The sequence below is a fragment of the Rana temporaria genome, chromosome 1 (assembly GCF_905171775.1).
Source record: "Rana temporaria chromosome 1, aRanTem1.1, whole genome shotgun sequence".
NCBI lineage: Eukaryota > Metazoa > Chordata > Amphibia > Anura > Ranidae > Rana > Rana temporaria.
Genome location: NC_053489.1, coordinates 93189066 through 93215694, shown reverse-complemented (window position 1 = coordinate 93215694; position 26629 = coordinate 93189066). Strand labels below are relative to the sequence as shown.

At 42.2% G+C, this 26629-nt stretch overlaps 1 protein-coding gene across 2 annotated transcripts in view; it reads left to right on the top strand.

Annotated features, from left to right (window-relative positions):
• IPO11 (importin 11) overlaps positions 1 to 26629 on the top strand; it is a 652108-nt gene that overhangs the window by 235578 nt on the left and 389901 nt on the right. For both annotated transcript variants that reach the window (XM_040340423.1, XM_040340415.1), the window contains 2 exons: positions 20604 to 20637; positions 23077 to 23117. In XM_040340423.1, the coding sequence (XP_040196357.1) occupies positions 20604 to 20637; positions 23077 to 23117 (75 nt within the window). The remainder of the gene's footprint in view (positions 1 to 20603; positions 20638 to 23076; positions 23118 to 26629) is intronic.

Genomic DNA, 26629 nt, shown 5'->3' with positions numbered 1-26629 from the left:
ACCCTTGGGGTATAGCCCATAATGCTTTTCTTTTTAGAGAGCTGGACCCTGGGCCCAGAACTTAGAAACCTTTGGGTGCCTAATGCTTTCTGTTGCCAGGGTGCTATATGGGCCCAGGACAGTGGATCCTTCATAGGAACCCAGGGCCTGAAGGTCTAGACATCCCCACGGAGATGGGGGAAGATTGGGCCTCTTGCTTGGCAAAGTCCTGCGGCATGGAGCAGGTAAGTGAGGGGAAAACTTGCGGAACTTGGTTCTTAGCAGGTTTTTTCTGGGGGGTCACAGGGGACATGCCTAAAGTTATGCACTGCATCTGGCAAACTAGTCACATATCATAAAGATAGGATGGCTCTCTATGTATTATTCCCCATAAGATGTGACCTCCCTTGTAGTGTTGGAAAAGCATTGAGTGGGGCCTGTGTTATATAAAAATATATGTGTGTGTCAGAGAGCTGTGCTTACCTGCAAGCCTCCAGGCGATGCTTCATTCAGTCTTCCTCCTCAGAGCCTGCAAAGCAGGCAAAACGCTGACCTCCTCATGGTTCCAGGCTGCAGGCTGCAGTTTGCTGGAACAGAGAGGTCCCTTCCTCCCAAATCCCCCCCCCCCCCCTGTCGGGAGGGGCATTTCCTGTTTGAGATTGCTGGGGGGGAAGGGCGGGTCAGTGGCTTAAGGAAGGGGCGGCCCTTCCTTGTTTGTTCCATTCAATACTTTGGAACTGAGGAGAAAGACCAGAGCGGCAGCAGGGGGCGCCGAGGACACACAGTGGCCAGAAAGGATATTGCAGTCTTCAGAGGACTGTTTTTTCAAGCCTAGAAATAGGCTGTTTCTTTTCCATCTCATAGTTTTTCTTTGCAATACTACTCAGGGGGACAGAATGTTTTTTCTTTCCTGGATTTGAAACAAAAACGAAAAAAAAAAAAAAAAAAAAAAGTCATCTAGGGGAGAGGAAGCATTTTTTATCCCCCAAACAGGTGTTTGGGCAATTAACTTTTATAGTTCCAAATACCAATAGGTAGCAGGTGTACCTCGGTATTGTACCATGACGCTGCTTTCCCCACAGGGAGCCTTGGGGCCATCGGGATCTGGGGCTGGAGCTGACGCGGGTCAGTCCAACCCTAAGATGGTCACGGAGGAGGTATTACTCACCTCTTTAAAAGAGATGCAGAAAAGCATGGGTAAAATGATAGCCGCAGCTATGCGGGGCAGTAAGCGGAATAGATCTCCGTCGCCCGAGCGCGGACCCTCAGAAGAGGAGGTCCTTTCCTCAGGGGAATTGGACGACCTCTTGGACAAGGACCAAGTAGGTTCAGGGATCGAAGATCCGGATACAGAGGAGTCTGGGGCAGTCTCCCTGAGGGAGAGCTGGTGGATTCAAGGATTGTCGGACTTGGTCCATAGGGCATTCAACTTGCCAGTACCAGATCTCGACGGTTTCAGCTTTGGGCTCACTGAGGGCGCCTCAAAGCAATGCTGTGTTTCCGATCCATCCTCTATTAGAGGGAATTTTGTTCCAAGATTGGAACAAGCCAGATAAGATCTTCTTACCACCTAAAAGGTTCTCTGTCCTATATCCTATGGAAGAAAAATTTTCCAAAAGATGGGCTACTCCTGCAGTGGACGCAGCCATCTCATGTGTTAACAGATCGTTAACATGCCCTGTAGAAAACATACAGGTGTTCAAGGATCCAGTTGATAAGCGCTTGGAAGCACTACTTAAGAACTCCTTCACTACTGCAGGGGCAGTAGTACAGCCAGCTGTGGCTGCGATTGGGGTCGCTCAAGCATTATCGGATCAATTTAAACAGATGCTTAAACTTATTCCGGCCCAGCAGGCAGAAAAATTTTCGGATGTCCCTAAGGCCATATGTTTTACGGTAGACGCAATCAAGGATTCTATCCAGCAAGCGTCACGTTTATCGTTATCCCTTATCCATATGAGAAGACTCTTATGGTTAAAAAGCTGGGAGGCTGAGCCCCCATGCAAGAAGCTCCTGGTAGGGTTCCCCTTCCATGGAGGACGACTCTTCGGAGAAGACCTAGATAAATACATTCAGACCATTTCTAACGGCAAGAGTACTCTCTTGCCAACTAAGAAGAAGGTTCAGGGACCTGCGTTTAAACGACAGTATTCCCCTGGGCAGGGGCCCTCTAATGTCAAGCAGTATCGACGGCCTCCTGCAAAAGCAAACTTCGGCTTCAACAGCAGATCACAAGGACAGGCTGTTAGAGGCAAAAGGCAGTGGTTTCGCAAACCAGCAAAACCAGCCCCCAAGCCAACCTTATGAAGGGGCGCCCCCACCCACGAAGGTGGGGGGAAGGCTGCGACTCTTTTCAGAGATTTGGGAAGCCAGCATTCCCGACGAGTGGGTACGGTCTTCCGTGGCCACAGGCTACAAATTAGATTTCCTAAGGTTTCCTCCTCCTCATTTCCAGAAGTCGAGGATTCCAAACGATCCGGAAAAGGGAGCCGCATTAAGATCGGCATTAGATCATCTACTTTCCCAGGAAGTAATAGTAGAGGTACCAGTCCTGGAACAGGGGCTGGGTTTCTACTCCAACCTATTCATCATCCCAAAATCCAATGGAGATGTCAGGCCAATTTTGGACCTAAAGATGGTAAATGCATATCTAAAGATCCGCTCATTTCGGATGGAATCCGTGCGGTCAGCAGCTGCCACACTCCAGAAGGACGACTTCATGGCGTCCATAGACATAAAGGATGCCTACCTTCATGTTCCAATTTATCAGCCACATCAAAGATATCTACGCTTCATGGTGGCTTCGCGTCACTTCCAATTCGTGGCGCTTCCCTTCGGGTTGGCTACGGCCCCCCGGGTGTTCACGAAGGTCCTAGCTCCGATCCTAGCCAAGCTAAGGATCCAAGGGGTCACGATCCTAGCATACCTGGACGACCTCCTAGTCATAGACCACTCGTCTCCCGGCTTGGAGCGAGCAGTGGCCCTCACGGTCCAATACCTCGAGAGGTTCGGCTGGGTCCTAAATCGAGAAAAGTCAGCTTTCCAGCCCACAAGGCAGTTGGAATATCTCGGCATGAGATTAGACACAGAACAACAAGGAGTGTTCCTACCTCTGAGGAAGGTAAAAGCCATCAAGGAATTAATCCTACTGGTTCTAAGCAAGAAAGAACCGACTATTCGCCTATGTATGAGGTTACTAGGCAAGATGGTGGCCACATTCGAGGCGGTACCATACGCCCAGAGCCACACTCGCATCCTACAGGCAGCCATCCTGTCAGCATGGAGCAGAAGGCCACAGGCCTTGGATATCCCGTTGCCGCTCTCATCAAAAGTCCGACAAAGTCTGTGTTGGTGGTTAGACCCTCAGAATCTACTGAAGGGGAAGTCTTTCAGCCCAGTGGCTTGGGAGATAGTGACCACAGACGCCAGCCTGACGGGCTGGGGAGCAATTTTGGATGGTTGCACTCGCCAAGGTACTTGGGCAAAGCCAGAGAAGCAGTTGCCCATCAACATCTTGGAGCTCAGAGCTGCTCGACTAGCCCTCAGGGCTTGGACGTCAAAATTGCAGGGGTTCCCGGTGAGAATTCAATCAGACAATGCCACGGCCGTGGCATACATAAATCACCAAGGGGGAACCAGGAGTCAAGCCGCTCAGAGAGAGGTGAGCTTGATTCTCCTATGGGCAGAGGCTCATGTGCCCTGCATATCGGCAATATTCATTCCAGGAGTGGACAACTTTCAGGCGGACTTCTTAAGCCGCCAGACTCTATGGCCGGGGGAATGGTCTCTGCATCCACAAGTCTTTCAAGCACTCTGCCAAAGATGGGGAGTGCCGGACGTGGATATCATGGCATCGAGACTCAACAAGAAACTAGACAGGTTCATATCCAGCTCAAGGGATCCGATGGCCTGCGGAACCGATGCGTTGGTTTGCCCTTGGCATCAGTTCAAACTTCTTTATGCGTTTCCCCCGCTCCAGTTACTACCCCGCCTGCTGTGCAGGATCCGGGTGGAGCACATACCAGTCATCCTGGTAGCTCCAGCATGGCCCAGAAGGGCATGGTACTCACTAATCTTAAGGATGGTAGTGGGAGACCCGTGGACTCTTCCTCTACGGCCAGACCTGCTATCGCAAGGTCCGATCCTCCACCCTGCCTTACGGCATCTAAATTTGACGGCCTGGAAGCTGAATCCCTGATTCTCAGGGGTAGAGGTCTGTCTCAGAAAGTAATCTCTACCCTAATCAGAGCCAGGAAACCGGTCTCTAGGGTGATTTATTACAGGGTCTGGAAGGCCTATGTAGGCTGGTGTGAGTCCAAGCGATGGCTTTCTCGCAAATTTACCATCGATAGAGTATTAAGTTTTCTCCAGCTAGGAGTGGATAAAGGATTGGCATTAAGCACAATCAAAGGACAGATTTCTGCTCTGTCAGTGTGGTTTCAGCGGCCGCTGGCCACCCACTCGCTGGTTAAGACCTTCCTTCAAGGGGTCTTACGTATTAGACCTCCAGTTAAATCCCCGCTTTGTCCGTGGGATTTAAATCTTGTTCTGTCAAGTTTACAGAAACAACCGTTTGAGCCGTTGGCTGAAATTCCTTTGGTTCTACTGACAAGGAAGTTAGTATTTTTGGTTGCCATAGTTTCCGCAAGAAGAGTTTCGGAGCTGGCAGCCTTATCCTGTAAGGAACCATATCTTGTTTTTCATAAGGACAGGGTCGTTCTCCGCCCTCATCCTTCCTTCCTACCGAAGGTCATATCCAGTTTTCATTTGAACCAGGATTTGGTATTACCATCCTTCTTCCCTAAACCTACTTCCAGAAAGGAAGGGTTGCTGCATACCTTGGATATTGTCAGGGCCATGAAGGCCTATCTTAAAGCTACAAAGAAGATCCGGAAAACAGATGTGCTGTTCATTCTACCGGATGGGCCCAAGAAGGGGCAGGCAGCTGCAAAGTCCACCATTTCTAGGTGGATTAAGCAATTAATCACTCAGGCCTACGGCTTGAAAGGGTTGCCTCCTCCAGTATCATTAAAGGCTCATTCTACTAGAGCCATGGGCGCCTCCTGGGCAGCACACCACCAGATCTCTATGGCTCAAGTTTGCAAGGCGGCAACCTGGTCTTCTGTCCACACGTTTACAAAATTCTACAAGTTGGACGTAAGAAGGAATACTGATACTGCCTTCGGGCAGGCAGTGCTGCAGGCTGCAGTTTGAGACCCTCGGATTCCGGGGGCTCCTCTTGTTTGAGTTAAATTTAAAATTTAAAATTATTTTTCTCAACTAAGTTGGATTTATTATGATTTGAGTATATCTCTAAATTAAATCCTTTTGTCTTGGAGATGTTCTCCCTCCCCTCATTGTAAGCATTGCTTTGGGACATCCCATATAGTAATGAATGCCGCTCTGTGTCCCGTGATGTACGATAAAGAAAAAGAGATTTTTAATACAGCTTACCTGTAAAATCTTTTTCTTGGAGTACATCACGGGACACAGAGCTCCCACCCCTCTTTTTTGAGGACCATTTTGGGAGGCATACTGCTTGCTACAAAACTGAGGTACTCCTCCTATGGGAGGGGGTTATATAGGGAGGGGCATTTCCTGTTTGAGATTGCCAGTGTCTACACCTGAAGGTACTCCATATAACCCATATAGTAATGAATGCCGCTCTGTGTCCCGTGATGTACTCCAAGAAAAAGATTTTACAGGTAAGCTGTATTAAAAATCTCTTTTTTTGTATGGACTTCCACTTTAAAACTCCCCATCATTTCCAAACTTGATGTGTCTTGTATTTACTGTATTTTTTGCTCCATAAAACGCACTTTCTCCCCCCCAAAAAACGGGGGGGAAATGTGTGTGCGCCTTATGGAGCAAATACTGACCAGGAGAGCCGCTGATAAGGGGACCGTTTCGACGGCAGAACGATGCCCTATGCATTTCTCTGCCCCAGCTAAATCTTGTTTATCCCCTGCCTTCAGCTGCTACAGGGAGAGAAACAAAAGGGACAGAAGAAGCTTCGATGAGATGCCGCGCTATCACCCGATGATTCTAATGCACAATTTTAACCATCACTTTGTAAGTGCAAATCTTCTTAGCTATTAAATTTATTTTGTACAGTATCACGCTATGGTCTCCCTTTTTGTTCCTATTCCTTTGAGACAATATATACCATTCCTGATGTCCCACAGTGGGGCTATAGGGAGACCTAAAATCCCCATGCTTGGAGAGACCACTGGTACGGTGGTCATACAGTTAGGGTAAGGAGACTACATTATCACTTCTGGTTGCCTTCTCGGTGGATGAAGCTTTTTCTATCATAAGTTTCCCTTTATGCACCATCATGGATTAACCTTTTTAAAGACTGAGTTTGAATATTCATCTTCGTCTGTGATTCACCTGTCAACTCATAGTTGTGGGACTTTATTTATTCACCTATTTTTCACACTTTCACAGTTGTGAAATACTCATTTGCTTTATTTAGGTATTTTTAGAATGTATTTTAGTGATTGATATACTTTTTTTACAAATTGACGTATCACTCTAGCACTAACCTGTCTAAGGTTTGTTAATACATGATCTTACACATTGTTATTTATAATTAGCGCTGTACTCCCATTTTCCAAACAAAAGGTTATTGTTCTTGTTATTTTAATGAGGTCGATCGCCGCGATTCATATGCAAATTACACTCACACCTCTGCATGCCACCCACCAAGAAGATTTAAACAGCATGCAGGTGAGCATAGGAGGCATGTAGAAGTGATCAAAGAGGGGGAGTTTGAGGTGAGCAGAGGAGTTGTGCAGAGTTTAATGGGAAGGAGGGGTTGGAGTGCAGAGGTTAGAAAATTAGGGGTTTGGGGGACAGAGGTTAGCAGATGAGTTAGAGGGGCAGAGTTGTACTTAGTAGAGTTACCAGTTACATTGGGGATCAGTGTAGGGTGCCCCCTTACATTGGTTGTCAGTGTAGAAATATTATTCTGTTATATTTTATTAAATATTTTAGTACACCATTTGGTTCAGAATATTAGATTTTTTTTCATATTTTCCTCCTCTAAAATCTAGGTGTGTCTTATGGAGCGAAAAATACGGTACATTTACCATGGAACGAAGAGTAACATATTTGGGTGGATTTACTAAAGGCAAACTAGATTGTGCATTTTTAAAGCGTAGTTGTTCCAGAGCTTAGTAAAATGTGGGGAAGCTTTGCTGACGTTCATTGTCCAATCATGTGCAAGCAAAAATGCATTTTTTTTCTATTTTCCTTGCATGTGATTGGGTATTCTTTGCAAAGTGAAGCTTCATCTCACTTACTAAACTCTGGAGCAACTGCGCTTGCAAAGTACACAGTCTTCGTGAATTATAAAATAGCTGCGCTACCCTGTGGAAATGCATATACAAATCAATGCAGAATATAGAAGACCATCCATGCAATGAATACATCCACAAAATGAACCCTTAAAGTGTAAATCCTAGTACATATGTATGTAATCAAAATAAATATATAGTATCTTGTAAATAATTTATTATCTTTTCATGTGACAGCACTGAAGAAATTACACTTTGCTACAATTTAAAGTGGTACAATATACAAATATTTACAAAAATGTGATGGGTGTACTCATTTTTGTGAGATACTGTATATGTGTGTGTATATATGTGTGTATGTATATATATATATATATATATATACAAAGACACACACACACAACTGTGCAAACAGTTCATCAAAAAGGTTTTCCAAAGTCACCATTAGTGCTGAAAATTTCTGAAAATTCTTGACAAAAAAGTGACGTGCTCTGTATTGAGCAATGCAATCTCATTCCTCTCACCACTTGTGTGCCCACCTGGGACCAAACTAACAGATCGTTGTTGACCCCCTGAGCATATACTGTAGTAAGTCAAACAGTGCTTAAATGCCTCTGGTCAGCTTCTCACATCAAGCCACCATCCAAGGTACTAATATGCTCCAGATCATCCACACATGGGAAAGGAACCATACATTTTCATAGCGAAACTCTATTTATTTAAAACATCCCCATAAAAAGTGCACAGTACACTCACAATGTGTGGTGCCCTATCCAGCACCTGGAAAAATCTGCCGGCAGTTAGTCTAGGAACGCCGCTGCTGTGATCCACGCTGAAGCCAGCCTATGTTACACCAAGCGGAAGTGACGTAGTACCGGATGTTTCCTCCCCTACGTGTTTTATCACTAGGATGTCAGCAGGAGGCGTGTATGATATAGGGGTGGGTTTACTAAATGCAAATAGACTGTGCATTTTACAAGTGTAGTTGCTCTAGAGCTTAGTAAATTATAGAAAGCTTTACTGATACAAGCAAAAACATATTTTTTTTTTACATTTTCCTTGCATGTGATTTGGAAATGGTAAGGGAACAATTGTTATTTTAGTTGCAAGGACTGTTATTTAAAAAATAGAACGTTCTTGAAGAATGTTTTTGTTGCATATCGTGACATGTTAGGAACGTATTCATTAACATTTTGAGGTCCACCCAAACAAATTAGACTACTTCATGATGCAAGCATCTCCGGTAAATGATGTGTCGTTCCAATTAGGCCGCAGTGTCATATTGCTTTTTGTTATCATTAATGTCTATGAACTTGCTGCACACTTGCATGAAAATTGTTTGGCTTAAGCAGCAATCTCTTCTCTGTGTGGTGCCGTCTTAAAAGGTAATGTTATGGGTTTCAAATTTTTGATTTATTCCTCTTTTTCCGGCTACTTTTAACATGTTTCCTAGTTCAAAGTGTTCTACATTTATACAGTTAATTTCTCTAGTAGGTGATTTACAGTCTTTTGATGATTTGAACATTTGCCTGATTGGCAGGCTTTTGATCACAGATTAGTTGGTTTGATTTAGAGATAAACATTTTAGTAAAGCCAGCATTAGTTAGTTTGATGTAGAATGCATGTTATATAATTATGATTGATGTATATTATCTCCTTATCCAGAGTAGATTGCAGCTTTTAACTACCAGTTTGGAGGCCCTCGTAACCATAATTATAAGCAATTTAGTTAAAAACTTTTTTGTCTCACTCATAGATTTCTGTAGCAGTGAAGTTAGAATTTGCAAAAACATTGTACAGATTACAGGATATTGCAAGTGCTTCTCTTTTCAATTTTGTTAATATATATATATATACAGTGGGGATCGAAAGTTTGGGCACCCCAGGTAAAAATTTGTATTAATGTGCATAACGAAGCCAAGGAAAGATGGAAAAATCTCCAAAAGGCATCATATTACAGATTAGACATTCTTATAATATGTCAAAAAAGTTAGATTTTATTTCCATCATTTACACTTTCAAAATTACAGAAAACAAAAAAATGGTGTCTGCAAAAGTTTGGGCACTCTGCAGAGTTAATATCTTGTACTGCCCCCTTTGGCAAGTATCACAGCTTGTAAATGCTTTTTGTAGCCAGCCAAGAGTCTTTCAATTCTTGTTTGAGGTATCTTTGCTTTCTTCCTTACAAAAGTCTTCCAGTTCTTTGAGATTTCTGGGCTGTCTGTCACGCAATGCTCTTTTAAGGTCTATCCATAGATTTTCAATTATGTTGAGGTCAGGAGATTGTGAAGGCCATGGCAAAACCTTCAGTTTACGCCTTTTGATGTAATCCCCCGTGGATTTTAAGGTGTGTTTAGGATCATTATCTATTTGTAGAAGCCAGCTTCTCTTTAACTTCAGCTTTTTCACAGATGGCATCAAGTTACCATCCAAAATTTGCTAAAATTTTATTGAATCCATTTTTCCTTCTACTCGTGTAATGTTCCCTATGCCACTGGCTGCAATACAACCCCAAAGCATGATTGATCCACCCCCATGCTTAACAGTTGGACAGAGGTTCTTTTCATTAAATTCTGTGCCCGTTCTTCTCCAAACGTACCTTTGCTCATTCCGGCCAAAAAGTTCTATTTTAACCTCATCTGTCCACAGAACTTGTTTCCAAAATGCATCAGGCTTGTCTATATGTTCATTTGCAAAGTTAAAACCATGATTTTTGTGGTGAGGACGTAGAAGAGGTTTTCTTCTGATGACTCTTCAATGAAGACCATATTTGTACAAGTATCTCTTTATAGTGGAATAGTGTACCACAACTCCAGTGTCTGCCAGATCTTTCTGGAGGGGTCGTGCAGTCAAACATGGGTTTTGAATTGCTTTTTTCACAATCCTGCGAGCTGTTCTGTCTGATATTTTTCTTGGTCTTCCAGATCTTGCTTTAACTTCCACTGTTCCTGATGACTGCCATTTCTTAATTACATTCCGAACAGAGGATATTGACATCTGAAAACGCTTTGCTATCTTCTTATAGCCTTCTCCAGCTTTGTGAGCGTCAACTATTTTCAGTTTCAGTTTTCTAGACAACTGCTTAGAAGAACCCATAGTGCTGTTGGGTCAAGGTTAGATGAGTCTGGGCATTTAAAACCTTTGAGATTGACATCACCTGGTCTTCCCAGACGATGATTGAGAACAATCCATGACACTAGCAGGTCTCAGCTTTGCAAAGGGGGCAGTGCATGCTATAAATTCTGCACGGTGCCCAAACTTTTGCAGACACCATTTTTTTGTTTTCTGTAATTTTGAGCAAGTGTAAATGCTGGAAATAAGATCTAACTTTTTTTGACATATTATAAGAATGTCTAATCTGTAATTTGATGCCTTTTTGGAGATTTTTCCATCTTTCCTTGGCTTCGTTATGCACATTAATACAAATTTTTACCTGGGGTGCCCAAAATTTCGATCCCCACTGTGTATATGTGTATATATATATATATATATATATATATATATATAACATGCCCAGAAAAGACAAAAATAGGCTTTGCAGCAATATACATCTTCAGTCAGGAGCAGTTTCAGTAAAGGACAAGCATCATACAGCCCACTTGCAGTGAGCACAAGCTGTCACGGGAACACTCCCTGTTCTCAAGCTGACCTGGGCTCAGGGTATACTGCTCTCAACAATGCTCACAAGCCATTACTTGAGTGCTGTTCAGTGTAGGACAAAGGATCGCCTGCCACCGAAGAAGAGAAAAAAAAACATATTGTCACTGAAGTTTGTAAAAAAAAAAAAAAAAACTAATAGGAATGAAAATGCCATAGCCACCTTAAATTTATAGGCTCCAGATCCTGGTTTCACTACCAGTGTCCACCCCAAAATTCTGCATGTAGAGTGAAATCTGGAGGGTTAATCTGACTACTATTTTTTTGATATGCACTTCAGATGCAGATTCGTTTTCACAGAGGGTTTTCATGTAGCCTTGTGTTTTGTTGCCCTGGATTGGGTCTAAATAAGCTCTTAAAAAAAGTCTTAAGACCAGCAAAGTTGCTATGAGTTAAATGAATAGGATGAGGGCTACCACCATGGACACTTGCCCTCAGTTTATGCATTGCTATTTATACAGTATCTCACAAAAGTGAGTAGACCCCTCACATTTATGTAAATATTTTATTATATCTTTTCATGTGACAACACTGAAGAAATTACACTTTGCTACAATGTAAAGTAGTGAGTGGACAGCTTGTATAACCATTTAAATTTGCTGTCCCCTCAAAATAACTCATCACACAGCCATTATTGTCTAAACCGCTGGCAACAAAAGTGAGTACACCCCTAAGTGAAAATGTCCAAATTGGGCCCAATTAGCCATTTCCCTCCTCGGTGTCATGTGACTGGTTAGTGTTACAAAGTCTCAGGTGTGAATGGGAAGCAGGTGTGTTAAATTTGGTGTTATCCCTCTCACTCTCTCATACTGGTCACTGGAAGTTCAACATGGCACTTCATTGAAAATAACTCTGAGGATCTGAAAAAAAGAATTGTTGCTCTACAAAAAAATGGCATAGGCAATAAGAAGATTGCCAAGACCCTGAAACTGAGCTGCAGCACGATGGCCAAGACCATACAGTGGTTTAACAGGACAGGTTCCACTCAGAACAGGCCTTCACATGGTCGACCAAAGAAGTTGAGTTCACGTGTTCCGCGTCCCATCCAGATGTTGTCTTTGGGAAATAGACATATGAGTTCTGACAGCATTGCTGCAGAGGTTGAAGGGGTGGGGGAGGTCAGCCTGTCGGTGCTCCGACCATATGCCACACACTGCATAAAATTGGTCTGCATGGCTGTCATCCCAGAAGGAAGCCTTTTCTAAAGACGATGGTACAAGAAAGCCCACAAACAGTTTGCTGAAGACAAGCAGACTAAGGACATGGATTACTGGAATCATGTCCTGTGGTCTAAAGAGACCAAGATAAACTTTTTTGGTTCATATGGTGTCAAGCGTGTGTGGTGGCAACCAGGTGAGGAGTGCAAAGACAAGTGTGGCTTGCCTACATTTAAGCATGGTGGTCGGAGTGTCCTGGTCTAGGGGTTCCGGCACTGGGGAGCTACAGTTTATTAAGGGAACCATGAATGCCAACATGTACTGTGACATACTGAAGCAGAGCATGATCCCCTCCCTTCGCAGACTGGGCCGCAGGGCAGTTTTTTAACATAACAATCCCAAAAACACCACCAAGACGATCACTGCCTTGTTAAAGAAGCTAAGGGTAAAAGTTATGTACTGGCCAAGCATGTCTCTAGACCTAATGCCTTTTGAGCATCTGTGGGACATCCTCAAATGGAATGTCGTCATGGAGGCGTGGAAGAGGACTCCAGTGGCAACCTGTTAAGCACTGGTGAACTCCATGCCCAAGAGGGTTAAAGAGGAAGTAAACCCTCTGAAGAAAAAAAAAAAAAATACACCCACAGCATACTAGCTCATTATGAATTACTGTATTTATTGGCGTATAACACTCACTTTTTTACCCTGAAAATAGAGGGTAAGCTGTGCCTGTGAATAACAATGTTATTCACAGGTGGGCTGTGGAATTTTTTTTCCCTCTTAAAGTTAGGGTGTGTGTTATACGCCTGTGCGTGTTATACATGGATAAATACGGTACTTGCCTCAAATCGAAGCCCCCTGCATCGCTCCTCGTTCCCCTCCTCCGTCGCCGCCATCTCTCTTTTGTGTATCGTGGCTCCGGCGCTGTGACTGGCCGGAGCCGTGATGACGTCACTCCCGCACATGCGTGCGGCCTCAGGCGGTGACAGCACGAGTCCATTTATTAATCTAGGCTTACCTGTAGGTCAAAGTGGTCTGTAAGGGTTTACAACCACTTTAAGGCAGTGCTGTAAAATAATGGTGGCCACACAAAATAATGACACTTTGGCCCAATTTGGACATTTTCACTTAGGGGTGTACTCACTTTTGTTGCCAGCGGTTTGCTGCCAGCAGGTTAAGACATTAATGGTTGTGTGTTGAGTTATTTTGAGGGGACAGCAAATTTACACTGTTATACAAGCTGTACATTCACTAGTTTACAATGTAGCAAAGTGAAATTTCTTCAGTGTTGTCACATGAAAAGATATAATAAAATATTTACAAAAATGTGAGGGGGTTTACTCACTTTTGTGAGATACTGTATGTCATGGTTTTGGTGTGTGGCTTCACTTGTGCTATCAAATGTAAAGCTGGCCATAGATGGATCAAAATGTATCAGTTTCAACAGGGACTAGCCAAATTGTTATCCATGTGTGGCTGCTCCCACTTAACAGAAGTCGATCTAATGGGCTTGTAGGAAAAGTTTTGTTGATCAACAGCTGCAGTCGCTGATCACTGTATTCTGACAGTGGAGAGTTCCTGCTGTCAGAACAGTGGCCCGGATTCAGAAAGAAGATACGACGGCGTATCTCCTGATATGCCATCGTATCTCTGAGTCCGGACGTCGTATCTATGCGCCTGATTCATAGAATCAGGTTACGCATAGATCTACCTAAGATCCGACAGGTGTAAGTGACTTACACCGTCGGATCTTAGGCTGCAATCTCACGCTGGCCGCTAGGTGGCGCTTCCGTTTGTATACGCAAGGAATATGCAAATGAGGAGTTGCGCCGATTCAGAAACGAATGACCGCCCGGCGCTTTTTTTTTACGTCGTTTGCGTTTGGCTTTTTCTGGCGTATAGTTACCCCTGCTATATGCGGCGTATGCTATGTTAAGTATGGTCGTTGTTCCCGGGTTGAATTTTTAATTTTTTTACGTTGTTTGCGTAGGTCGTTCGCGAATACGGATGGACGTAATTTACGTTCACGTCGAAACCAATGACGTCCCAGTGACGTCATTTAGAGCAATGCACGCTGGGAAATTTTACGGATGGCGCATGCGCAGTTCGTTCGGCGCGGGGGCGCGCCTGATTTAAATTTTACATGCCCCCTAGCCGCAGAATTTGAATTCCGCCGGGGGATTTACGATACGCCGCCGCAAGTTTACAGGCAAGTGCTTTCTGAATAAAGCACTTGCCTCAAAAACTTGCGGCGGCGTAACGTAAAGATCCGCTAACCTATCTGAATCTACCCCAGTGTCTCAGTGGGGAAAATTTTATGGACATCTATGGCCAGCTTTAGTTATAAAAAACTATTTATTTTTCACCTGTTAGAATAGTTTAAAGAAGAAGTATAGCCATAGCTTTTTTTGTCCAGTCTGGACTCTGAAAAATCTCAACTATATGGTCAGTGTCTGAGAGCCTGAGACAGCCACTCCCGCCTCCTGCACAGCCCAGATCGCTGGTGGGATGGCAGAGCAGCCTGAAGACCAAGAATTGAGTGATCAGTGGTCTTTGATCGCTCAGTTATCAGTTTTAGAGGTCGTGGGGGAAAGCTGCAACAGGTGATTATTTGTTTATTTTTTTTCTAAACCCATACTTCTCTTTTAATTATGTGTATGTGTTAACTAGCTGGACTACATCATATGTGAATTATATATGTATATATCCAGTTGTGCTCATAAGTTTACATACCCTTGTAGAATTTCAGATGTTTTGCCATTTTTCAGAGAATATGAATAACACCACAAAAACTGTTCTTTTACTCATGGTTAGTGTTTGGCTGAAGCCATTTATTATCAATCAACTATATTTACTCTTTTTTTTTTAAATCATCACAACAGAAACTACCAAATTACACTGTTTAACAGTTTACATACCCTGATGATTTTGGCCTGATAACATGCACACAAGTTGTCACAAAGGGTGCTAATGGCTATTAAAGGTAACCATCCTCACCTGTGATCTGTTTGCTTGTAATTAGTGTGTGTGTGTGTGTGTGTGTGTGTGTGTGTGTGCGTGTGTGTGTATAAAAGGTCAATGAGTTTCTGGACTCCTGACAGACCCTTACATCTTCCATCCAGTGCTGTACTGATGTTTCTGGATTCTGAGTCATGGGGAAAGCAAAAGAATTGTCAAAAGGATCTGCAGGAAAGGGTAGTTGAACTGTATAAAACAGGAAAGGGATTTAAAACGATATCCAAGGAATTGAGAGTGCCAATCAGCAGTGTTCAAACTCTAATTAAGAAGCGGAAAATGAGGGGATATGTTGAAACCAAACCACGGTCAGGTAGACCAACTAAAATTACAGCCACAACTGCCAGGAAAATTGTTCGGGATGCAAAGAAATACCCACAAAAGTTCAGGTGAAATACAGGACTCTGAAAACATGTGGTGTGGCTGTTTCAAGATACACAATAAGGAGGCACTTGAAGAAAGATGGGCTGCATGATCGAGTTGCCAGAAGAAAGCCATTGCTACGCAAATGCCACAAAGTATCCCGCTTACAATACACCAAACGGCACAGAGACAAGCCTCAAACCTTCTGGCACAAAGTCATTTGGCGTGATTGAGACCAAAATGTAGCTTTTTGGCCATAAACGCTTCATTTCGGAGAGGAGTCAACAAGGCCTAAGATGAAAGGTACACCATTCCTACTGTAAAACATGAAGGTGGATCGCTGATGGTTTGGGGATGTGTGAGCTACAAAGGCGCGGTAAATTTGGTCAAAACTGATGGCAAGATGAATGCAGTATGTTATTAAAAAATACTTCAGGAACATTTGCATTTATCAGCCAGGAATCTGCGCATGGGATGTACTTGGACATTCCAACATGACAATGTTCCTAAACAAAAGGCCAAGTGGACCTGTTATTGGCTACACCAGAATAAAGTGAAGGTTCTGGAGTGGCCATCTCGGTATCCTGACATCAATATCATTGAGCCATTCTGGGGATATCTCAAACGTGCAGTTCACGCAAGACAACTCAAGAATTTACAGGAAATTTGGAGGCTTTTTGCCAAGAGGAATAGGCAGCTTTACCATCTGAGATACCACAAAAGACTTCAAACTGTCATTGATGTTAAAGGGGGCAATACACGGTATTAAGAACTGGGGTATGTAAACTTTTGATCAGGATCATTTGGGTAGTTTCTGTTGTGATCATGATTTAAAAATAGTAAACACAGTTGATTGATAAGCCAAACACTAACCATGAGTGAAAGAAAAGTTTTTGTGTTATCATTTATATTCTCTGAAAAATGGCCAAGAAATCAGAAATTCTACCAGGGTATATGAATTATCATGAGCACAACTGTATGTATAGATATATCTATATCTGTATCTAGATATAGATACATTTAGATATAGATCTCTAGATCTCTATAGAGATCTATATATATATATATATATATATATATATATATATATATATATATATATATATATATATATATATATATATATATATATATATATATATATATATATATTTGTATATCCTATCTATCTATCTATCTATCTATCTATCTATCTATCTATCTATCTATATCCATATCTAGGAAATGTTGATCTCCAGTGTATGTGTGTGTGTGTGTGTGTGTGTGTGTGTGTGTGTATATATATATATATAGTGCTAGTTCTTCTTTGTGTGAATATTATATAACCCATATAACCAGAATGTGGAGCGCTTTGTGATGAAAATAAATCTCAATATGCCATCTTATCAATTAGAGGGAAAGTAAATCCAAATAAATGGTGTGATTTTGTACACTTTGAGTTTTATCCACACAGTGATTGACTGTGGGTTTAAAGGCAGCGCAGGAATAATATATATTTTTAAAAATATGTATTGTATGCTCTTTGATAGCCTCTGCAAATTCAAACCGTGGTCAAACTGTTATACCCTGTACACACGATCGGAGTTTCCATCGGAATAAACTCCAACGGGATTTTCCGACAGGAATTACGTTCAAGCGGTCTTGCATACACACAGACACACCAATTTCCGACTGTCAAAAAACGCAGTGATGTACAACACTACGACAAGCCTAGAATAATTAAGTTCAATGCTTCCGAGCATGCGTGTTTTTTTCTCTGTCGGAGTTCCATACAGACGAACGGAATTTCCGATGGGGCATACACATGGTCGGAATACCCAATGAAATAATTCCGTCTGACTTTTTCCATCGGAAATTCTGATCATGTACACGAGGCATTAGTTACACCAATGCCTTTTGTAAATCAATAATTTTCTATAATATTTCTGATGAGGGAATTCTGTGTGTAACCTTAGTTTTTTTAGAAATAAAATACCTGAAGAAATTGACACGCTTGAAGATGCTCTCTGTGGAGCAAGGTGTAGATTGCATTGTGCATTGAGATTGTAAAATGCCCCAGATTACATGTTTGTATTTTTGTTACTTTTAATTGGTGTTGACAGGGGTTTCTTCTGTAGCAGACAAACTTTACTTTTGTGATCATAAGAAGTGGTAGAAAAAAATGGCATAAGTACATTCTAGTGAAACAATAACATTTTGCAGATCTAATGATTGGACCCAACCTAGCCTTAGGCCCCATACACACGAGAGGATTTATCCGCGGATACGGTCCAGCGGACCGTATCCGCGGATAAATCCTCTCGAGGATTTCAGCAGATTTCTATGCGATGGCGTGTACACACCATCGCATTGAAATCCGCGCCGAAATCCTCTGGCGATGACGTGTCGCGCCGTCGCCGCGATTATGACGCGGCGACGGGCGCGACGCTGTCATATAAGGAATTCCACGCATGCGTCAAATCATTACGACGCGTGCGGGGAATCCCTTTGGACGGATGGATCCGGTGAGTCTGTACAGACGAGCGGATCCATCCGTGGGATCCGATTCCAGCAGATAGATATTCTGTGCATGTCGACAAATATTTATCTGCTGGAATTCGGAAATATCCGCGGATAAATATCCGCCGGAGTGTACACACCATAGAATCTATCCGCTGAAACCCATTCGATGGGATTTATCTGCGGATAGATTCTATCGTGTGTATGGGGCCATAGAGTTGCTATAATCGTTGAGTAATTCTTTTTTTTTTTTTTTTACAGCTTGCTGTCATGATCACTGAATTTGAGAGCATCCAGTTTCTAGATTTCCTTGAAATAGGCCAAGGTTTCCCTGATTCCAAGCACGTCCCTCTGTATTCTAGTGGAAGATGGCACAGCTCAGTTATGTGACTGGAACTTACATTGACATCTAGAAACCCTATGAAAAGCATGCAAAATATCTGCAACAGATATTTGATACCAGAAAGTAGATTTGTCAAACAGTATTGAGCAGTAGCACCTGCGATTGCTCATCACAGAGCAGAGACTTGGATCTGTGTGTGTAAACACACAGATCCACGTCCTGTCAGGGTAGAAGAGAACTGATCGTATGTTCCTTGTATATAGGTACAACGATTGGTCTCATCCTCTCATCAGTCCCCTCCCCCCACAGTTAGAATCACTCTAACTGGACATACACTTAACCCCTTAATCGCCCCCTAGTGTTAACCCCTTCCATGCCAGTCACATTTATACAGTAATCGGTGCATTTTTATAGCACTGATTACTGTATAAATGTGAATGGTGTCCGATATGTCCACCGCATTGTCAGTCACAATAAAAATCGCAGATCGCCACCAATAGTAGTAAAAAAAAAAAATTGGAACGAAAATGACATAAATCTATACCCTATTTTGTAGAAGCTATAACTTTTGCGCAAACCAATCCATATTCACTTATTGCGATTTTTTTTTTTTTTTTACCAAAAATAAATACATATCGGCCTAAACTGAGGAAAAAAATATATATTTGTTTTTAAATTAGGATATTTATTATAGCAAAAAGTAAAAAATTTTTTTTTTTTAATTGACTTTCTTTTTTAAACCGCAAAAAAATAAATAATGCAGAGATGATCAAATACCACCAAAAGAAACCTCTATTAGTGAGGCGGGGGGGGGGGGGGGATGTATCAACATTTAATTTGGGTACAACGTCGCATGGCCGCACAATTGTCATTCAAAATGTGACAGCGCTGAAAGATGAAATTGGCCTGGGCAGGAAGGTGGTGAAAATGCCTGGTATTGAAGTGGTTAAGTTACAATTTAAAACCTAACCTTGATGAATATGTCTAGGTTATGAACTTGATAAATCACACAAGCTACCATTGTAAATACCCCATCAGTGTTAAATGGTTTGGCAGAACACTTTAATTGCCACTTTTGCTAGACAGCTTGGTCTGTTATAGAAAATTGAAAAAACAGACTTGCTGGCGGGATCACCAGATACAAATAAAGGAAACAAATCATAAAAAGGAAAGCTAGTGCACCAATAACCTATAAGAGTTAGTAGGCTGCAATATATTAACATTTTTGTGTTTAAATGTGCTGACCTACCAGCTCTTCTACCAAAGTCTCAAAATGTAATTCTAGTGCTTCAAGTAACATATTCAAGGCAGCATGCCACATGAAGAAAAATACATTTGAGGCTTGATTATTCAGCCAGCCATTGATAATTCAGTTGTCTTAGTACACTTTATATGCTTGTACACTCACAGATGTGCTCCTGGCCCTTTTTTTCATTTTCATCTGCAAACATAAATTTCAGTCTTCTTTTCCTCATATGTCATAGAATGATCTTAGAAGTTATGGTCTGCTGAATTTTCTCCTTGTCTGGGGATATCCAGTGTTTTTATTTCTTGTTTTGCTCTGCCAGTTGAGTATAAAAAGGAATGAAGTTCCCCAACTAAAGAGCAGGTATCAAAATGGAGGCAGAAGTGTACTCACTAGATAAGCGTTTATCCTTGTTTTCCTCTTAAGAGCACAAAGGCAGTGTCAGAAGGCTAAAGTTGTACATAGATGGGCAGATACAGTGTACATCCAAATAAAACAATAATGCCTCTCTGCCCGTCTTGCTTGAGTCTACAAAGTGCCAGAAACTGACACGCACCTTGCTCACTGCTAGCAGGGATAACATGCTCAGTACTTCTGATACTTTACACGTCTCCATATAGAAATGGCAAAATAGTGCAATGATTGCGTGCTATAATCAAGTTTGGAGAAACACTTGCCCTTTGAAGCCATTTGTGGGCAGCTATCATTCTTCAAGACTTTTTCCAGTATGGCAGTAAACTTGATCCTTGTCATCACAAAGAGGGGGGCTGCACAACCACTTCCAGTTTTCAGCTCATTCATTTCTGTGAGTGAACCAAGGATTGTACGAAGTCCGAACTTGTATCTCAAACCAGTCATGGGACGAAACCATTATAAATGGAACAGATTAATTGGAGAATAGATATAAGAATGTGTTTCTTATTCACTTTATTTCGGCTTTGTCTACTAATTTTAATTCCTTGTGCTTTACTTCCAATACTTAAATTCCTGCATAGGAGCCAGCAGTAACAGCTACTTATTGTGCCTTTATTCTTGTCTTTCAGGTTCGCATTGAGACAGCAACCACCTTGAAGCTTGATATCCTTTGATTATCTCTGGTCCATTTAGAAATGTCTTTCTAATTAAAATATAATCTGCACCTGCTGAGTAACCACAGTACTCTGGCCTTATGAATGAGTTAAGCATCTGGAAATATAAATAATTGATCAGCAAGTAAACAGCAGTAACAATAGCCAAACATGTGCTGATTGTTGGATGACCAAGTTTTCAGTAGTTTAGTTTCCACTGTGATTATTAGCAAAGAAAGTACCTTATATCCTCGAGTATAAGCCGACCTGAATATAAGCCGAGGCACCTAATTTTACCACAAAAAAAATGGGAAAATGACTCGAGTATAAGCCTAGGGTGTCCATCTGCATGCCTCACTTTGCCTCACTGTGTCCATGTGCCCATGCCTCACTGTGCCCATGCCTCACTTTGCCCATGCCTCACTGTGCCCATGACTAGATTGACATTTAACATGGGAGTCTATGGAATGGGGCTACATGTGTGCCAAGTTCCTGGGTCCAGGGGACCTAATACAGGCCAGTACCGGGTCCCCAAAGTCACCGGAGAAATTACCGTTTAACATGGGAGTCTATGGAAGGGGTGCCCGGATTTGAAAATTCGGTGCTCCAAGGCCGTAGGTCCCTCGGACAACAAACTTTGCACACTTGTAGAGGAAGAGTGGGGCTACATGTGTGCCATTTTGGTACCGGTTCCCCAAAGTCCGGGAGATCAGGCGCAAAAAGGTGACTCGAGTATAAGCCGAGGGGGGCATTTTCAGCACAAAAAAATGTGCTGAAAAACTTGGCTTATACTCAAGTATATACGGTTAAAAAAAAACGTCATATGTAGACTCTGAAGCACTAAATCTTCCACTGGCCTGTTATATTTTGTTGCAACTGCAACAGTGGGATCTTGCTGTAATTGCTGTTTCTGCCTAATCCACTCTTGAGTTTTGCTTTTTGGATGAAGGAATTTTGCATAATTGCATTCTTTATTCTGCAGTATGGATGAAAATTGGGTGGCCTTTTAGGTATGGAATATTGGGATGGGGTGCATGCCTAGAACTCATTAACTGGTCACAACCCCACTGAATAAATGCACATTGCCATGAGTATGTTTTGTAATGACCCAATTTTATTTTGTACATATGATCTTATGATTCTGACCAAGGCCACCTGGAATGAACCCACTAAAGTAATCATTTTGGATCACTTGTTAACTATTCTCCCCCTGGTGTTTATTCAAACTGTAGTATTTGGATATGTGAAAAACTGATTAGCATTCTATATTTACACGATATTTTGCAAACCCTGTAACATATAATAATACCATATTTGGCAATTCAAAACACAAAAAATTTAACTGTATACCTTTTATTCTTTAAAAAAGCTGTTTGAACACAGCATCATTTTATAACATCAGCATTAGAGTGCCGACAGATTACATACAGGAGAATCTCCTGTTTACTCAAAGTCCTGCCTCTTATGATAGACAGAACAGTTGTCCAATGGCAGTCCAGGAGACGGGACTTCCTATTACAGGTGCTGCCGAGTAAACAGGAGATTCTTCTGTATGTAATCAGGCAGCACAAAAGGTATCTATATCCAAATTTCTTGGGGGGGGGGGGGGGGTGTATTAAACCGGAATGCAGGTGGCAATTGGCCCGTGTGCCGGACTTTGGACATGCCTGGTTTAAGCAATACCCTGAAAGCGGTGCCTTTTTTGTTTTGAATTTTAAAAACGCCAGAGCACCTCTTCAGATGTGACTATGCCTATGCACTCCTGTGCCAACAGTATCAGGCCTCATGCACACCCTGTAAACACAATTCTATGTTGGCCTCTGTGGTCATGCACATGAGGCATTTAGAGTAACATTTTAAGAGCAGCATTTAAAGGCATAAGGAAAAAAAGGTGTATTTGGAGAGAAGCGTATGAGTATAGATTACGTGCGTATGCACGGAAATGTATTTCAATAGCCAGAATTAATATTCTGGCTAGAAGAATGCATTTACTCTCAACGAGATATGTGTGTAAACGTGCAACATTAGAGGCTTTTTTTCTGTTAAGTTCTGGCATAAAAAAATCCAGCATATTTGGAGCATAAATTCATACACCCATGTGCATGAGTCCTCAAAGCTGTATGTCTGCAATATGAAGCACTGCTGTCTATGACTGCTAGTCTCAGTGGATTGGGAGAGATTTTTTTTGGGTGATGTCACTACTGTGCCTCGCACTGTTATTCTTGGAGGCTGTCATGAGGAATCACGTTCTGCCACTACCAAGATGGTCACCTCCAGACAGATAGAACAAAATATGATAAGCCAGCAATGGGGAAAAATATCAGCTGCAGGAAGACCACAGTCAGTTCTGGGGACTAGTTATTTGCTTTCTGCTTGCCAATTGTTTGGGTACAGCTTTCAGAATTAAGCTTAAAGAATTTGTAAAATAGTCCTTAATGCGTTTGCTTACCAGTTGATGATTTTGAATTCCGAACCGAACAATTTCTACCGGTAAGTTTTTTTCATTTGTTGCATGTCTGAAAAACACGTCTGAAAAAAGACACAAGTACATCCAGTTCAACCAATAAAAGGGGGAAAAAAATATAGAAATGTTACAATCCTATATACACAATCCTGTACCCAAAATTAATCCAGAGAGAGAGAGAGAGAAAAAAAAAGAAACCCTGGCAAAGCATGATTGACCTGATTCACACCTGAGACCTTGTAGCACTAATGAGTCACATGACACCGGGGAGGGAAAATGGCTAATTGGGCCCAATTTGGACATTTTCACTTACGGGTGTACTCACTTTTGTTGCCAGCAGTTTAGACAGTAATGGCTATGTGTTTAGTTATTTTGAGGAGACAGCTCATTCACACTGTTATACAAGCTGTACATTCACTACTTTACATTGTAGCAAAGTGTAATTTCTTCAGTGTTGTCACATGAAAAGATATAATAAAATATTTACAAAAATGTTAGGGGTGTACTCACTTTTGTAAGATACATGTTGATCATATCCTCCTTCAATCTCCTCTTCTCAAGCGAGAATTAATTAATTTCCTCTAATCTTTCCTATAGCTGAGCTCCTCCATGACTCTTACGCCGCGTACACACAATCATTTTTCGAGTTGTAAAAAACAACGTTTTTTAAAAATGTAATTTAAAAAGATCGTGTGTCGGTCTCAGAGCATTTTTCGGGTTCTGAAAAATGAAAAAAATAAATTGAACCTGCTCTATTTTTTCACGACATTTTAAACAATGTCGTTTTTCGGGTTGTAAAAAATGATCGTGTGTGGGCTTTAACGAGGTTAAAAACCCGCGCATGCTCAGAAGCAAGTTATGAGACGGGAGCGCTCGTTCTGGTAAAACTACTGTTTGTAATGGAGATAGCACATTCATCATGCTGTAACAGACAGAACAGCGTGAATCGTCTTTTACTAACACGAAATCGGCTAAAGCAGCCAAAGGCAAAGAGCGTAGAAGAGCAGAAGCTGTGTGGAAAAGGTGCTCTTCAGATAAAAACCACACCATTTACAAGATAATAACAGAAATATCACAAAGAAATCTCCACAGCCAAAAAAAAATCATTTCTCCAACATCGTCGCAAATGCCCTTAACCGCCCCCGAGAACTCTTCAAGCTGGTCACTCAGACTATGAATCCTGCTTGTTTAGAGGCCCCCAATTCTGATTCACAAGAATTTTGCAACAAATTATCGGATTATTTCATTAATAAAATTGAAAAAATCTGTGAAAGTATTCAGCAAAATGGAACTGTCACCAACTCCCCCCCCAAATCACAAACCTAGTACCCACATAAATCCGCCGCAATCACCAAAATTCATTTTAAAACCCATTTCCATCGATGCCACTAAAAATATCATCGGGACTCTGCGTAATAGCACAGCACCCAATGATATCATCCCCACTGAACTGCTGAAAGAAATTGCCGATATACTGGCACCAGCTATCACGCAGCTCATAAACCAATCATTCAAGGAGGGCATGGTGCCCACCTTGCTGAAACAAGGTACAATAAAACCAATTCTAAAAAAAAACTACCCTCGACCCCAAAGACCCAAACAACCGGAGGCCCATAACAGCTCTAAATGTCTTCTCCAAGGTAATGGAGGAAGTAGTTGTACAACAGCTGAAACTGCATTTAGACACCCATAAATTACTCGACCCGTTTCAATCAGGCTTCTGTCCGGGTCACGGAACAGAAACGGTGCTGCTCAAAATATGGGATGACGCTCTAGAGGCCGCAGACGAAGGAGAATCTTGTCTCCTGATACTGCTGGACCTAAGCGCGGCTTTTGACACTGTAGACCACTGATTACTACTGGCTAGGCTAGCTGAAGTAGCCGGAGTCGCTGAAGGTGTTTTACCCTGGTTCTCTTCCTTTTTGGAAAACCGATCACAAATAGTGAAACTGGGGTCTTTCACCTCTGAAAAACGTACGGTGTCATGCGGAGTCCCTCAGGGATCTCCCTTATCGCCCCCGTATTGTTTAATATCTATCTTCGCCCTCTCTTTCAAATCATCAGTAACCAGAAGTTACTTTACCACTCCTATGCAGACGACACACAACTGTATTTCTGCATCTGCAACAAAAAGGATCATTCTTTTGCACTAGAGAAATGCCTCACTCTAATAGATAACTGGATGACAAACAGTTATCTTAAACTCAACGGGTCGAAAACAGAACTTCTCCTGTTTCACGCTAACCGGAAAAATCACCCCGCGTCAACATGGACTCCCCTGCCCATTCTAGGTAAAACTATCACCCCTAGCACCAAAGTCAAAAGTCTCGGAGTCATTTTTGATACCTACATGACAATGGATGCACAAATAGGGTCAGTAGTCAGTGGATCCCACCATCTGCTGCGCGTACTACGCAGACTCACGCCCTTTATCCCGAAAGAGGACATTGCAGTCGTGGTGGGAACAATCACCAATTCCAGACTCGACTACGCAAATGCCCTCTATCTAGGACTCCCCAAATACCAAATCACTCGTCTGCAACTCGTTCAAAATACGGCCGCTCGACTAGTGACTGGAAAAAAACCATGGGAATCAATCTCACCTTCGCTGAGATCCCTTCATTGGTTGCCAGTAAAAGACAGAATCACTTTCAAGGCACTCTGCCTAATGCATAAGTGTATTCAAGGAAACGCCCCCCAATATCTATGCGAAAAAATAAAATCCCATAACCCCAATCGCATTCTGCGATCCACCAAACAAAACCTCCTCCAGATACCCAAAGCCAGATACAAGTCCAAAGGAGATCGAAGATTTGCAGTCCAGGGACCTCGCCTGCCAACCACTACCAACCACTATCCGACTGGAGTCGGACCACTTGGCCTTCAGGAGAAAGATTAAAACCCATCTCTTCTGAGGTCAAGGGGTTCCTTACCCATGAAATGGATACAGCGCCCAGAGGCGATTCAGTTTGCATGTGTTGCGCTTTACAAGTCTCTCACTCACTCAAAGGGTGACGCCATCCGAATGGAACTTCACCTTTATAGTGCCGTCGTACGTGTTGTACGTCACGGCGCTTTTAATGATGAAGTTGAAAAGAACATATTTTTTTCTAGAGGCTGAAAAACTTCGCTTTTTTTCAACCCTGAAAAATGATCGTGTGTACGCGGCATTATACGTTTGTTTGCCCTTCTCTGCACTTTCTCCAGTTCCCGATATCCTTTTTGTGAACTGGTACCCAAAATTGAATTGCATATTCCATATGACAGGGATTTACAATTAGCGGACCTCCAGCTGTTGCAGAACTACAATTCCCATGAGGCATAGCAAGACTCTGACAACCACAAGCATGACACCCAGAGGCAGAGGCATGATGAGACTTGTAGTTTTGTAACAGCTGGAGGTCCGCTAATTGCATATCCCTGCCATATGAGGTCTTACTAATGATTTGTACAGAGGCACAATGCTATCTCTCTCTCTCTCTCTCTCTCTCTGGAGTCTATACCTCTTAATTCAAGAACTCGTTTTGTGGAGAAGTTT